The 13712-nt window shown below is 36.7% G+C and overlaps 2 protein-coding genes across 2 annotated transcripts; one reads left to right on the forward strand and one right to left on the reverse strand.

Annotated features, from left to right (window-relative positions):
- Positions 1 to 485: 485 nt before the first annotated feature.
- bin2a (bridging integrator 2a) lies at positions 486 to 9040 on the reverse strand. Its single transcript, XM_088007161.1, has 13 exons — positions 8831 to 9040; positions 5731 to 5838; positions 5564 to 5644; positions 4943 to 4997; positions 4765 to 4859; positions 3734 to 3829; positions 3536 to 3643; positions 3368 to 3453; positions 3208 to 3283; positions 3048 to 3130; positions 1417 to 2011; positions 1252 to 1332; positions 486 to 1170 (listed from the first exon to the last, which is right to left on the reverse strand). The coding sequence occupies exons 2-12, from the start codon at positions 5812 to 5814 to the stop codon at positions 1279 to 1281; spliced, it is 1413 nt and encodes a 470-aa protein (XP_087863287.1). The 5' UTR covers positions 5815 to 5838; positions 8831 to 9040; the 3' UTR covers positions 486 to 1170; positions 1252 to 1278.
- Positions 7019 to 12500, forward strand: LOC106916647 (uncharacterized). The gene is made up of 5 exons (XM_088007162.1): positions 7019 to 7205; positions 9054 to 9159; positions 9350 to 9456; positions 10848 to 11020; positions 11863 to 12500. The coding sequence occupies exons 1-5, from the start codon at positions 7049 to 7051 to the stop codon at positions 12139 to 12141; spliced, it is 822 nt and encodes a 273-aa protein (XP_087863288.1). The 5' UTR covers positions 7019 to 7048; the 3' UTR covers positions 12142 to 12500.
- The last annotated feature ends 1212 nt before the right edge of the window (positions 12501 to 13712 follow it).

Below are 13712 nucleotides of genomic sequence, written 5' to 3' on the forward strand. Positions count from 1 at the left end.
TTTAAGAGTAATTACAAGAGTAATATGACTCACTAATTTGGTTTTCTTGTATGAATGTCAGTCATTTTTTACTTACTGCATTTTTAATTTATATTCGTCTTTAAATGTATGAGTCTTGGGGACAAACAATAATCTGGCCATTCCCATGGCATATTTCTATGAATAAATGAACATGATTACTTCAGTTCATGGTGAAATTGTACCCAAGGACAATCCAGACTTAATTTGATATCATCTGATTTATTTTGATGTTTCCATTATGCCATACAAGGAAGCCGTGTGTTTCAGATGTGTTTTGTTGTTTTCCAATTAAAATATGTATAATTATTAATTCAAATCTTAAAAGAAACCAGAATTTGCATGTTAAGACTCACAATGCCTTGTTTAGCTTGATACACATTTTAATTTGAAGTATTTTCATCTTTCAAATTGGTTCTGTCAAACTCCAGACGTACACTGAATAGAGAATCTGTGACAACATTAAGTTTGAGCAATTACAGCTTTATTTCTTGTTCATGCTTAGCTGCAGAGAAAAATTTAAACCCTGTATTGATTCTCATCATTAACTACTCAATTATGTCCAGATTTGTGTTGATCTATCAGCAAAGTTGCAATAAAAACATAAAAATTAGTGGTTGCAATGTAGCCAAAATGTGAAAAAGTTCAAGGTGTATACTTTACATGAATTACACAAATTTAAAAAGCAATTTCAGCTCTTATTAAGCCAAACACAACACATAAAGATGCACTGCAAACTCTAACTTATTAGATTTTTTAGTAATAAATGTTAGAAATATTTCTACGTATCATTAAATGCGTAAGATGTTATTAATCCCTGACAATCTTGACTCATCATGCTTTGGTTTTGGCCTTCCAGTTAGTAAAAACATAAAAATTATCAGTTTAGTTCAGTTTCTTCTAATAAGAGAAGCTAAGCACAATGTGCCACCTTGTGCATTTATACTAATAAACTGTTTATTCAAGAACACTTTCTGTTTGGTTTGTTTTTATTAAAATGAGAAGCTCTTTCTGGGGCAAACTTGATTTGATTGAAAGATAAATGATAAAACTACCAGAAACATCAGTCATTAAACAACAGTTGGACTCGTCTGCCCGGCTGTCTTCTTCCTTTTTATTTTTGCCTCTTGACCAGCTGTCGTTTTCAGTCTTCTGTTCAGGTAGGAGGGGAAAAAAGACGTCAAATACTAAAAGTAAGGTGCAACGTGAATTTATGAAATAAAAGAAGCAAACCTGTTTCTTTTCTAAAGTGTGAAACCTTTAAACCGTTGTGGTCTTTGAGTCGTGGGGCGCTTGTTTTTCTCCAGCACCCTCCTAAAGAGAACAAGAGTTATAACAAGTAGGAACAAACCAGAAATAGAACCAGCGCCTCAGCTGCGAGATAATTAGGAGACCAACCTTCTGAGGAATGCGCAGGTTGCTGGTGTCAGAGTTCAACGCGCCGACGTCGCCGTTCTTTAGACCATTTGCTTTCTGTGAGTCAAGGGTCGCAGAGGTTTCTTCTTCTTCTTCTTCTTCGATGTGCAGCGTTTCGCTTTGGGCTGCGGACAGCTGCAGCTCCAAGCTCTCCGACTCGCAGGAGTTGTTCAGTTCAGAGCTGCTCTCACTTGGTGGAGCTTTTTCTCCATCTTTTTTATCTTCTACCTCTTTGGAGCTCTTCCCCTCTTCGGCCTGACCGCTGGCTGCTCCGGACTTCTCTTTCCCAGATGTTCCCGCTGCGGCTTCCTCCTGCGCCACAGAGCTTCGGTTCTCGGAGTGGCAGGAAGTCGTGTCCAGCTCTCTGGATTCGGTCAGGCTCCTGTTCAGGGTGGACGAACGAGAGGAGAAGCCGAGTGTGCTGCTGTCTCTGGACAGAGTGCTGTGGCGCGGTTTATCCGGAGACTTGAGACTGGACCGCAGGCTCATTCTGGGATTGTAGGTCCGGTTAAATTCGGAAAAACTGGCCTTCCAGGCCCTGGGGGACAGCAGAGTCCGTCTCTTCAGGGAGCCATACCTGAAATAATTTACGGGAATGTGACAACTTTTTATATCCGCAGTGTCTGCAAAGGTTTCATAGCCAAACCTTTTTAAATTTTATTAAGTTAAAGCCACAAACATTAATTGGTGTTATTGGGAATGTATGAGAAAGATCAGGAAAAGTAAATTAATGCATCGATTTCAACAATTATGAAAAATAAAAATCTGACAATTGTATGTATGCTCATCTTCCTCTCAGTTAAAGGTGACCTATTGTTCTTCCTTGAATATTTTAGGGTAGGTCTATGGGCTACACAAAACTTTTTCATAATTTTAATTTTAATTTTTAATTTTTTGGCAAATCATTCTTGTATAATGACATTTTAGCCTGTTCTGATTGTTCAGATTTAGCTACTTTTGGGGAATCTTGTCACTTTAAATCCAAATAAGCTGCTGGCCAAACTCAATGTTTCCACTCACATGTGAAAATGGCTGAAAACAGATGCATAATTATACAACTGTAAATCTTTGAAAAGCAGAAGTGGAGCCTCCTGCGCACCAGAAAGTGGTTTCTAGATGCTAAGTCAACAACAAAACACTTGTCTTTTCCAGCAGCCATTACACTGCAGAAACACAAAATCTTACTATTTTTAGTCTAATTTCTTCTGCAAATATCTTAGTACACTTGAAATAAGGCAAAACTAACTTACAAGTAACTTTTCAGCAAGATGTAGAAGCTTGTTTTAAGTAAATAATTCCTTAATTTTGATGAAAACTAGTCCTATTGGCAGATATATTTACTTATAAGAAGACAATTTGCCCATGTTAAGTGAAAATAATCTGCCAGTGGAACTCATACTTTTTCAATAAGATGACAAAATGTGAAAAATTCATGGGATATTAAAACTTTTGCAAAGCAAAAATTGCATCTTAAAAAAGTTCCAAGAAAAAACAGAATATTTTTCTGATCCATTACAGCTCAAAAAACCTCCAGCTGTGATGAATACATGTGAAAACCTTCTGTTTTTATTATTTTTATCAACTGTATGTAAAGTCTAGGGGAGGAAACCTACCTCTGCAGCCCCCTCACAGCAAACGTTTTGTCAGGATGCTGAGCCTGCAGCTCTTTTATCACACACTGCAGATCAAGATTGAGCTGAAAGAGGACACGGTGGTCAAAACAAGATAATATCTCCACGTTATAATTGTGTTTCACTTCAAAGCGAGACATACCGTGCTCATTTCCTTATAGAAGATGTCTCGTAAATTAGACACAGTTGAGAAGACAGCCACGTAACATCCGATGCGGCTACAGGGAGAAAAACACACAATTAATTTAAAAAGATGTGAAAATGGAAAGAGAAATTTAACATTGCAAAGAAAGCTATCGGACCTGTCATAGAGGACAGGCAGCTCCTCTTTCAGCTCATTGTTGATCCCGTCATAGATGTTTTTGGCAGCTAGCATCTCTTCCTTTGCCTGCAGAGTGAAAGGATGTATATTTAAGCAGATGAAGGCACATGAAAAAACCTTCTAAGATTTTTAATACTCTTTCAGAGACCTTGCTTATCTTGATATCGTCCCTCTTCTTGGCGGTCTGCAGAGACTCCAGGGTGTGAAGGGACGAGTCGTAATCCACCCGTTTTCTTCCCCTCTTGGCAATTTTCTCCTACGAGTTAAAAAGTAGATTCATGAAAATGTGAATTTGTTCTCACGCTTCTGTTTTGTCCACATGTTCAGCTCTGTTTCCCTGCATTACCCGAATATCTGGGAACTGTCCCACGTAGGACTCCATGGTGCGGACGACCTGGTCCAACATCTTCACCTCGTGGTCGTTCCACAGGAGGTCCTCGCCCTTCATTAACCGGCGTAAACATTACTTTAATTATTCACTGAAGCTGCAGTATGTAACTTTTATAAGGAATATATATTTTTACATATTTGTTTAAACTGTCACCATGAAGGATAGTTTGGTACAAGATGGATAATCTGTAAAAAGATCAATCTCCTTCACTTCTTCCCTGAGCTATTATCGCCATCTGAAGAAATGCACCGCTCAATAACAACCAATCAGAGCCAGGAGGCGGGTCTTAATACTGTCAATCAATGGCATGTACTCACTGCTAAATGTTCTTATGGCTGAGAAACAACTTACAGTTACAGGAAAGCCGTTTATCTGCCGTCATATGTGGCTATGCTAGCTAGCACTAGCATTCTCAACATGCTATGCTAGCTGCAGCTTAACAGCAAGAGGGGAAAAAATGGTGGAATAAGCAGCATCACACAAGATTGTGATTGACAGCACCAAAAACCACCACAAAGGACTCATAATTGTAAATTGGAGGAAAAATGAAGCATAGTTGTTTTGGATTTTTTTTTTTGCATTTATTATAAGAAAAATCTGAAAATTGTGTTGGGAGTTTATATTCAGAAATACTCAACATTTTGTGAAACCACTCCAGGCTCTGATTGGTTGTTTCCAGTTAGCACTGGGAGAAAGCAGAGGAGCTTGATTTATACCATACTGCCATGGCATAATGACAGTTTCAACAAATATGTAAAAAATATTTTTTATAAAAGTTACATTTTGCAGCTTTAAGACAGATAGAAGAATGAGTTCAACCCCTGTGGTTTCTACCTCTCCTTATTTATTAGAATTAAATGCTCTGTTGTATCTATTATTAATATTTAACACAGCTGGAGTCGCTTCTTAATTAATAAGCAACTGGGGATAAATAAAGTATATTTATTCTATTGTATTCATGTTGCTGTTTTCTCTCTGTCACTAACCTCAACAATGGCTCCCAGGTCTTCCTCTCCAGCCCAGTCGCTTTCATAAACATCAAACAGAGACTGAGAGAGGCGTCGTGACGCTTCACGCATGTCTGCAGAAAGTACAACAACTTATCTGAGACCAGCAGATGGAACAAATCTACATCTGCTGCACGTGCAAGCAACCACTTCATACCTCTTATTGCATCAATGTAGTTCCGTAAGTCCTTGTACATCCGGTTCCCGTCTGTCTGCAAATAGAAAAGGAGTTTACGATGATTTAATGTCTTTAATGCATTTTGACAGGATTTTACGGTAAAAATCATCATAAAGAAACAAGGAAAATGATGCATACTTGTTTTGGATCTCTTTTTTAAACATTTATTTAAAGGAAAATCTGAAAATTGTGGTGGGAATTTATTTTCAGAAATACTCAATATTTTATGAAATCACTCTTTGCCAATTTTTAAGTCTTTCCATTTATTCTCAGTTGGATTTAGGTCTAGACTTTGACTGGACCACTCAGTGACTTTTGACGGCAGTACGTTTTTCTTAGCTTTTATTTAGGGATATCATAGTAACAGGGGGCTGAATTTTCAATATTTTATTTGTAAACAATTTCAAAATTCGTGTTTCATTCCTTCAATTTAACAAGCATGAGCTACTCTGTTGTTTTACCACATAAAAACCAAAGAAAACATTAAAATTGGTCGTTGTGAAATAAAACTAATGTAGATTAAGGGACATGAATACTTTTGCAACAGGTTTAGAGCGTATTTGTGATTATTAAGAATAATTGAGCTTAAGATTTTGTTACCTGCTGCTCGTTGAACATCTGGAGGGAGCTTTCAAACTGATCATCTCTCGTCTCCATCGACTTTCCAAGCCTTTGCATCACCTGCAGTGAAGTAAAAAAATCACCTAAATCTCTCCTTTCTTTCCTTGTTTTGGTATTTGATAAACTAGAAATCCTAAAGTTTGCACCTTTTCTTTGCCTCTGCTCAGCTGTCTTTGCACTTTTTTAGCAAAATCGCCAGAGTTGCCTTTTGGGCTTGTGCTCTCTGCCATGTTTGATCTCTTCTGTGTTTATTCCTGAGAGAAAAACACAAAAAATACTTAATGAGATATAAAAGTATAACGAGACACAGAGGTGAACTTTTCTTTGTTTATAACATAAAAAACAGCAAAAAGTGTCTTTCAAGAAGCATAGATGTGTACTAATCTGAGTAAAACTGACACAAGGAAAACATAAGTAAAAAATAATGAAACTCAGATGAAATACTTATTCATTTATTTGGGTTGACTTATCTGTCTTCTTTATTTCAATAAAACATTGCATGCTTAGTGTATCACAACAGGTAAGAAAGAAAAATATTTCACAAAGTCATTTTGCATTTTTAATTCAAGATTTAATGGCCTGACAGTATTTTAAATGTGATCATTTTGGCCATCGAGACAAAAGAGTTTGGAGAGCACTGCCGCAAAACAAAGACTGAATCTTTTAAAAAATTCCTCACATCAGATGGCTAAGGATCCGTCATGCTGTGGGTCAGTTTCTTTTCCTAAAAGTCTGGGAATCTGTTAGAGAATTAGACTTTTTACTACTGAAATAAAAGGTTAAACTATTTTAAGACTTTTCTAAGTAGTTATTTATTGCCACTGTAAATAAATAACAGTCATTGACAGTTGATAGTTGTTGATAATAACTATTTAATCTGGTTACAAGAGGTAAAAATAAAGGATGAGTACATTTCTGGCAAATAAAACTGAAGTTTTTAGATTAATCTAAAAAAAATATTGAAAAAAGAAGGACATTTTTGAGTCTGTAAAGGTGGAAATTCAAGAGAAAAAAATCCAAAATTTTTAGATTAATTCCAGAAATTTTTTAGAAAAAAAACATGGATAATTCAGTCTCAAAGGTTAAAAAAAATCCACTTTTAGAAATGTGTTTGTTTATTTATTTATTTATTTATTTATTTATTAAGATGAGGCATACATTTCCGGCAAAAACTGACATTTTTGTGTTTTTATTGAAATTTCTGAATGATCTAAAAAATTTTAGAATTTTTTTTCCCAACTTTTCAAAATCATAAATTTCCCCTTTGTTTTCTTGAGAAAATTTCAGAGTTTTGTATTCCTGTTTAGCTGTATTAGCATCGACTGCACTGATGACTTCCACCAGCAGACGCTCTTTGAACTACACTACCCAGAGTTCATTGCAGAACCCGCTTCCTGTGGACTCGCGGTGGTGAACTTTACCCAAACTGTTCAGTATTTGTCTGGTTTTTGGAGGCGTGGCTTTATGACAGGCGCTCAGATCGCCGCGCTGCTCGCCGCGCTGCAGGACATGATCATGGGAAGCACTCTGGCCAAATGCGCCCTCACCGACCTGGGGATCCAGTGGGCCGGCTGGGCTCTGGCTGCAGCTTTCAGAACCGAGAAGTTTTACGACTTGGCAGGTAAAGCTCTTTGAGCCATGCAGCGCCTGTTTTCATTTTAGCAAGCTACGACTTCATGAATCCAGACTGGAAAACGACTCGAAGGGCTCAGTTTTACGTGATTTATTTTTTAATAAAACGTGATTTATGCGCAGTCATTTTGATGTCAATATGTAATGATTACAAAAGCTGTGTTCTGGTATTATCTAAAGTGGATTTGTTGTGAAACGAGTCTAGAGGTAAAACTCCTCCTTCAGCTTTAGCAGAGCCAATCAGCGCCTCCAACAGCAGGGGCGCACAAAGCAAGCATGGGACCAGGGGCGTTGCTAGGCACGAGGAAACCCATATGTGAATATTTTAATTTCATCTGTTTATTTAGTACATTTACATTTTAAAATGAACATGTCATATGATGACATAAACAAAAGTTTTGAATTAAATGGAGCATTTTGAAGGAAAAAATCTCAAAAGTCAATTCGCTACACCATATGCAGCTAAACATTTATATATACTATATATATATATATATATATATATATATATATATATATATATATATATATATATATATATATATATATATATGTTTAAACAAAAAAACACACAATGTGTTTATATAAAATTAATAATAAAATAATATTGTCTACTCTATTGAATATATAACACCTTAATAGAATATTATATTTTATTATTTTTTTAAAAGATAAAGCCCTAATTTTTAATTTACTCAGCAGATTTAAGCTTAAAGTTGTTTTTGTAGCTACTAACATGTTTGGAGAGGGAACTGCAGATTAGGGTGATGGCAAAGAGGCCTTCAGAGGTCAAAATATAAACCATCAAAATACCAGCAGAAAAATGGTAAAAACTGGTCAGCAGTTGTAAGAAGGCTTAGATTTATTTCAAAGCTAATAAATATTTGTCCATTTGATCATGAAGAATGGCATAAATTATATTTGACATGTCAAAAACAGAAAGAAAATAGTTTCACAAGGTTATTGATTGAGAATATTTTTTGTAGATTTTTGGCAGGATTAGGATACAAAGTTTTCTCGAAGTTACATTTTCCAAGTTTGGACACGTATGTGCAACATTTCTTAAATGTCCTGAACCTTTATGGTGCCATTTTCAAATTTAATTGGCTTCGCTTGGACTCACTGCTCAAGTAAAATGGGTCTGACAACGCCTTTATATGGGAACTGTTGCCTAATATGATAAAAAATGGGAGGAAGCTTTGTAGGTGCCAGTGGAGAAAGTTGAGCATTTAATTTTTTTCATTGTTTTCCAATTCTTATACCTCAGAAAAAAAAAATAAAAATCTGTGTATCGCTATGGCAACCAATAGCACTTTTGCAGCAGTTTAGACCCAGTTAAAACTGCTGCAGCTTTCAGTTGTTGTGATTTTATTTTTTCCCACGATTCTTTTATTCGATTACATATTTGAACTAATCCAACATTACGCACCTTGAACAAAATGACTAGATGTTTGAGAATGAAAACAATGACTTGATTTGATGATAAAATGGACTTCTGTCCAAACTCACGAGGAAATAGTTCAGGATAAGTCCAATCAGGAAGTTACAGATTTTCAAAGTAATTTAGACGATCTTAACTTAGAGTTTTCAACATTTCCAAAAGCTGCAGCTTACCTGTTGATAGCTGTAAAAAGTGTATATATTTTCCCACTAACGAATCACCTTGACAGTTCTTCTTACTCGTCCTCTCCTTGTTCTCCGCTCCACTTTGAACTTTGGAACCAATTGTCTACAGCGCCCTGGGTAAAAGATTTATTAGACACGCCTTGCCCTGCAACAAGTGGAGCTACACACCATAATTTCTGTAATTCAGCTCTGTCTGTCTGTCCTTTTGAAGGCTCTGGCACATTTATACTACTGGCACACCTGAGTCGGATCTGGGGAGGAGCGAGCCACACGCGGCAGAAGGTGCAGACGGGGTTGGTGACAGCATGGGGGCTCAGGTAAGAAAGTCAGCACCGGTCCAAAACGCCGCACACCAAAGCAGTTCAGTGTTAGCATGAAGCAAGGAGGAGTTCTTGGAGAAGTCAGATGAGGAACTAATGAGCGTCTTAAGTTTAAAGTCAGGCCACTGGAGTTAATGAATGATGCCTTAGTTAATGGAAACAGATGTTAACCGTGTTCTCACTGCAGGCTGGGCACATTCCTTTTCCTGCGAATCTTGAAGGACGGTCATGACCGCAGGTTCAACAATGTCAGAGACAGCCCCGGGACTTTCTTTGTTTACTGGACTGTTCAAGGTATCTGCAGAGGAAGCTGCACACCGCCGCTTCCTGTCACATTAAAACCAAAAACCGTTCGACATTTACAAAGATGTTATGCACAAGATAAAGTAGACATGGAACAACGTAGATATCCGGGTTTACAGTAGAAAACTCGCCTGGTGGCCGAGGCGGTCCACCATGTTTTTATATTAAAAGACGTTGAGTCGACAGGAAATGTGTTATGGGACGACATCGCCACAACTATGGAGTCTTAAAAACAACAAATCAAAAAAATGTAATTAAAAAGAATATCAATCATTTGCACTTCTGTTTAATCCAGATTAAGTCAGCAGCTCCATCAGGCCCCCCAGGGCTTCAGGGGCCCCAAAAGTGCTAATATTTTAACACAAACAACAGACACATAAATGTAACATTTGTTTACTGAGATGATCAATGCTGCTAAATTTGATTTAATTGTTACAGCATACATAAATTAAAAGATTTCAAATTGTTAAAAAATTTAAGATTTAAAGGAGCTGGGAAGTTTACTATGTAAAAGTTCAATCTTCATAGTTAGATTGTTTTGTTACCATAGCAACAATCTGATGCTGTGAGTTTATCTTAGTGTTTGAGCTCTGTTTGTTCACAAATATATCTCAGTGAACAACAATTATCACTGATTGCTTTTTAGGTTGGCTAATTAAATTACGCCTTTCTCCCAGAATTTATTAAATCTTTGGTGAAATGCTGTTAGAAGTGCTGATGTTCTTAGCAGCAAAAGGGGCCCTCAAGTCAAATTCTGCTCAAGGCTTCATACAACCTTGGACCGGCCCTGCATGATGAGCTAAATCCACTGCACTGTGCATCTCTGCTGGATACAGAGAGACAATTATGTGGCTTTAGTAGCTCTTTGATTTCGTGTCTGTTGGGTTTCTAAGGGCCACAGAAACTGTTTTGGTTGCCTGAGCTTTATGGGACGAGTTCTTCTGGAGGGGAAGCCATGAAAATCTGCTCAAGGTCCCAAAAAAGCTTGTGCCGGCCCTGGATATAAGAGCCATAGATCTACGCAGCAAAATGTGGTTCTGAATGCAAATAGATACCACCGTTTTCAGAAGGAAAAACTCATAAAACCGTCTTCTTTCTCCCACTTCACAACTTCCTACATTGATCTACGTCAGAAAATCCCAGTGAAATTGATTGAAGTTTGTGGTTTTACTGTGACAAAGTATGAAAAGTGCTCTTTACCTCCTCCCTGTCTGAACCAGATCAGCCTCCCCGTATTAATCAATGTCTACTTTCTGGCTCCCTATATGCATTTATTCAAGACAGAGGCCAGTATTTACTCTGCTTTAGATGCATTTTTTTTGTCATGGAAGGATTAAAGCAAGGCTGAATGAAACTGATTAATCTGTTTCTGTTCCTCCAAGCTTTGTGGGTATTTATGACCCTCCTTCCCACCCTCATGCTGAACACCGAGAAGCGTAATGTGCCTCTGGGGCCCAGGGACTACATCGGTTGGACCGTTTGGGGTATTGGCTTCGCTGCCGAAGCTATTGCGGATCAGCAAAAGTGGCTTTTCAAGCGCGACCCAGATAATGCTGTAAGTAAGCAGGCTTGTTAGTCTGAAGGCCCTAGATCACTGGTGTCCTACGTTTTGTTACATGAGCCAATATCATTGAGTCAAAATACAAGAAAAAAAAAACTAAAATCAAGTAAATAACAGTGTCCAACTTCTTTTTTTTTTGTAGGATAGGGATGTTATTCATTGTAGATACAAAACTTAAAGATGATTCTTCATGTTTACTGGTTTTCAACGTCTTTTAGGCTCAATTGACCCAATTTATTTTTAATTATAGAAAACATGATTTGGGTCACTTTATTCCAAAACACTTGCTAATATTTAGCCAAGTTTAATAAATTAAATAAACTTTGATCTGGGTGCATAAAGGTAAGCATTTCAGTAAAATTATTGATAGTTCTTATTATAAAAGCTTGATTATGAAAAGACAAATACTTTGTGGACATATTATGCAAAATTTAAATTTTGCACTTTTTTCTGCGCATCCATTTGGGTTTTGACTGCTCCTAAAAACACCCAACTATTTTTATTATGAAATAATAATTTTATTATTAAATAATATATTTTTTTGGTGTCTAGATAATGAGCCAGTTCAAAAACCTCCCGAATGTGAAGTCACAATGTAAAGTGCTTGGGTTGCCCGTTACCTAGCAACCCAAGCAGAGTTCCAGTGCGTTACCTAGCAACCCAGACTGAACTCCAGCATGTTCAGTCAGCTCTTTTTCCTGCTGTATGCTCCATACAATGGCTGCTAGAAAAGACAAATGTTTTGTTGTAGACTTACTACTGGACACCCTTACTCTAAATGCCTTGTTAGATCTAAAACAACAAATAAAAACAGAGTTTCTGCTTTGTGTCCACAGGGGAGATTCATCCAGAGTGGACTGTGGGGCTACAGCAGACACCCCAACTACTTTGGGGAGATCCTGCAGTGGTCGGGCCTTTGGCTCTCGGCCTCGTCCGTCATGCAGGGGCCTCAGTACCTGAGTGTGGCATCTCCGCTGTTTGTGTGGTTTTTGCTGCGTTACGTGAGTGGCATCCCCATCCTGGAGAAGCAGGCTATGAAGAGATGGGGATCCGAGGCAGCCTTCCAGGACTACGTTAAAAACACTCCTCTTCTCTGGCCATGGCCCAAGTTTTGATACCATTTACATTCACTGTACGCATTGTTGTGGAAATTTTACTCTAATAAATAAGTATCTTAAAGATATTCTGACATCTTTGCAACATTAAGTCATGAATTTTGTAATAAATAGGCCTGAAAAGTGGTTATCAGGCATCAAGAGGGGTATTATTGATGTGACACTGAAGAGGCATCATTAAGAGCAGTTATCATTCGTGTCTGTATCTCCAGAAATCCCACTGGGGAAAAATAGAAGCCAGTTTTGGGGAATATTTAATGAGGTAATTACTCTGAAGAGGGGAAGCAATCAGAAAAACCACAAACCAATTAACAGCTGAACAATCTGGCATCAGAAAGCAATAAAAATCCAAAACCAAACAGCTTTGAATAAGTTTCTTTTTTAATGTTCAGATGAAACAGATCAAGAAATTAAGTAATCTTGTGGTTTGCATTTGTATAACAAATTGTTCACTGATCTGTTTATGGGTTTAAAGAGAGATTTCTAGAACTGAACAGATGGGATATAAAATAAATGGGTGGAAACGAGTTGGTGTTTTCCCAACATGATTTTCATCTAGCATGAAAAAAATACAAAGTTGAGCCAGAAATGAACCAAAAAATGTATTTGTAAAAATCTGATCAAGAATGAAGAAACAATTTAAGAAAAATGTTGGTACATGAAGAGTTCATCTCATTCTCCAAAAGACTTGAGGAATCTTCCACATCAGATCAACATGTGACCTCAAACACTTTAAAAACCTAAGCTGATTTATCATTTACTCATAAAAACCTTCCAAAAATGTAGATACTAAAATTACATATTCAGGCTATGTATATAGAGAATCATCATATAATTAAAGTGAAAGTGTTTAATGACGTTTCCACTTTGTGTCGAGAAAGAAAAAGGCTTTTCTTAACGAATGTTTAAGTTTAGATGCCTTCAGTTAATCAGATGCACATTTAAAGCTGAATTTTTAATTAGACTTAAACACTAAAATACAGGGTTTGTTCACTTCTTACAGTAAAATTCAAGCACTTTCCACTTTTTCTGCACCACACAAGTTAAAAACAATACAAATGAAGTAAAAAGATGGTTTTAATTCACAATTACTGTACATAATATTACTGTTATTTATGTCTTGTATTTTACACTCAATAGTAGGAACAAGGCAGGTTTTGAAATGTTTATGTGCCTGATTCAAGAAAACACAAATTTAACAAAATGTCAAATTTAAGTAACTTGACATGTAAAACACAACCATTATTTCCGTCAATAAGTCATTCAGAAATTAAGGATAATAAATATCTATAGCATTAACACAATCTAAACACATCATGTTAAGAATCTTCCTCCTCAAATAAAATGCTTAAACTCAAAACACAAAGAACATTTAAAAAAGGAAAAAGTTCTCACCAAGTTTTCTGGAAATTAGTTATTAGAAATAATTTTGTAATTCTAGCTAATCTAAAACAAAAAAAGCTCAGTCTGATTAAACTTCAGACCGAGAAAAAAAAAAAACTTTTTATTACGGTAGGTGCACTTTATTACAAAACTGCATTTTGAATATCAAGCACTTTATACAGAAATCA

Source organism: Poecilia mexicana, unplaced genomic scaffold, assembly GCF_051168715.1.
Source record: "Poecilia mexicana isolate PSO_F unplaced genomic scaffold, ASM5116871v1 scaffold_7, whole genome shotgun sequence".
In the NCBI taxonomy this organism is placed as follows: domain Eukaryota; kingdom Metazoa; phylum Chordata; class Actinopteri; order Cyprinodontiformes; family Poeciliidae; genus Poecilia; species Poecilia mexicana.

Excerpts from the sequence above, each read along its gene's own strand:
- bin2a (XM_088007161.1), bottom strand. The coding sequence starts at position 5,814 with ATGGCAGAGAGCACAAGCCCAAAAGGCAACTCTGGCGATTTTGCTAAA. Across the intron at positions 3,454-3,535 it reads ACGATATCAAGATAAGCAAG|GCAAAGGAAGAGATGCTAGC; the intron begins GTCTCTGAAAGA and ends TTCACTCTGCAG. Across the intron at positions 3,284-3,367 it reads CTGCCTGTCCTCTATGACAG|CCGCATCGGATGTTACGTGG; the intron begins GTCCGATAGCTT and ends TTCTCCCTGTAG.
- LOC106916647 (XM_088007162.1), top strand. The coding sequence starts at position 7,049 with ATGACAGGCGCTCAGATCGCCGCGCTGCTCGCCGCGCTGCAGGACATG. Across the intron at positions 9,457-10,847 it reads TGTTTACTGGACTGTTCAAG|CTTTGTGGGTATTTATGACC; the intron begins GTATCTGCAGAG and ends TGTTCCTCCAAG. Across the intron at positions 11,021-11,862 it reads AGCGCGACCCAGATAATGCT|GGGAGATTCATCCAGAGTGG; the intron begins GTAAGTAAGCAG and ends TTGTGTCCACAG.